Here is a 1,576-nt window from a genome sequence, read left to right as displayed (position 1 = left end):
TCCTGACGTCTCCACCAGCGTCTCCAAGGGCCGGGACCGCCCTAAGGAACGCCTGCTAATGCATGCAAGGAGTGGAGGCACGAGGCGATAATGTAGAGGAAGTTACGAGGCAGCTAATGCCATCTATGTTTACCGCGAGGAGCAACGGAAATCCTCAAAGACACGCTCATCATTTGCAACCGAACCCGTTGCAAATGGTTCGGTTGCAATTGGAGAGAGAGACAAGCTCTCTCTCTCTCTCTCTCTCTCTCTCTCTCTCTCTCTCTCTCTCTCTCTCTCTCTCTCTCTCTCTCTCTCTCTCTCTCTCTCTCTCTCTCTCTCGGCATGAGACTACAGGATTAATTTAATTTTTATACAAGAAGGCGAGAACATTGTGAGAGTGTGGCCTGGCCAGGTACAGGAAGGTACAATGTGGCCTGGCCAGGTACACGAAGGTACAATGTGGCCTGGCCAGGTACAGGAAGGTACAGGCTTAATCTTCATCAATCAATCATCAGGATAAGGATTTGGGATGGGACGGGGGGAAGGAATGGTGCCCAACCAATTAGACGGTCAGGGATTGAACGCCGACCTGCATGAAACGAGACCGTCGCGCTGTACCGTCCAGCCCAAGATGGTTTGTGAGTCGTCGTTCATTACTGGCTTTAGCTGTTTAACTATCCTGTCTTACGAGCATCTTAAGAAGGATTCTTGGTTCCTGGAAGTTGTTAATACCACGACTCCCTGACCTTCCTCCCAGGCCGCTGGGAATAACAGAAACCTTACCTGTTTAGTGAGTAATATGCTCGTTAATATGTGGCATACTTCGAGCCACTCGACACGACGTCCTTCATGGGGCAGGCACTGATGACCAGCGCGTTTGGTCGACGGGGACGTTTGGTCGACGGGGGCGTTTGGCCGACGGGGGCGTTTGGTCGACGGGGGCGTTTGGTCGACGGGGGCGTTTGGTCGACGGGGGCGTTTGGTCGACGGGGGCGTTTGGTCGACGGGGGCGTTTGGTCGACGGGGGCGTTTGGTCGACGGGGCGTTTGGTCGACGGACACGTTTGGTCGACGGGGCGTTTGGTCGACGGACACGTTTGGTCGACGGCCACGTTTGGTCGACGGACACGTTTGGTCGACGGACACGTTTGGTCGACGGAGACGTTTGGTCGACGGACACGTTTGGTCGACGGACACGTTTGGTCGACGGCCACGTTTGGTCGACGGGGGCGTTTGGTCGACGGACACGTTTGGTCGACGGACGCGTTTGGTCGACGGCCACGTTTGGTCGACGGCCACGTTTGGTCGACGGACACGTTTGGTCGACGGACACATTTGGTCGACGGACACGTTTCATCGCTGGAAGACGGTGACAGTGAGGGATTAAGCCTGCCTAGCCTGTGCTACTACTACAGCTTCTATCCTTGTTGACGAACTGATCAGCCAGACTGTTGGAGTTCCCAATCACACACAGCCACTGCCCACTCTGGCTTCATTCATCACATTCATGGTACCCATATCAGACTTCCCCCTTGGTAATACTCAGACGTGACTCCCACATCCACTTTACTAGCAAAATAACACGTTAATCTATA

The 1,576-nt window shown here is 54.3% G+C and overlaps 1 protein-coding gene across 1 annotated transcript; it reads right to left on the bottom strand.

Annotated features, from left to right (window-relative positions):
* Window positions 1–788: 788 nt before the first annotated feature.
* On the bottom strand, window positions 789–1,316 carry LOC123754307 (delta-actitoxin-Amc1a-like). Its single transcript, XM_045736573.2, has one exon. It carries the CDS (start codon window positions 1,314–1,316, stop codon window positions 789–791), a length of 528 nt encoding a protein of 175 aa, XP_045592529.2.
* Window positions 1,317–1,576: the final 260 nt, after the last annotated feature.

This window comes from Procambarus clarkii, chromosome 1, assembly GCF_040958095.1.
Source record: "Procambarus clarkii isolate CNS0578487 chromosome 1, FALCON_Pclarkii_2.0, whole genome shotgun sequence".
NCBI classification, from domain to species: domain Eukaryota; kingdom Metazoa; phylum Arthropoda; class Malacostraca; order Decapoda; family Cambaridae; genus Procambarus; species Procambarus clarkii.
This window is presented reverse-complemented; position numbering and strand designations above follow the sequence as displayed.

Coding starts and splice junctions, on each gene's coding strand:
- LOC123754307 (XM_045736573.2), bottom strand. CDS start 1,316: ATGTGTCCGTCGACCAAACGTGTCCGTCGACCAAACGTGGCCGTCGAC.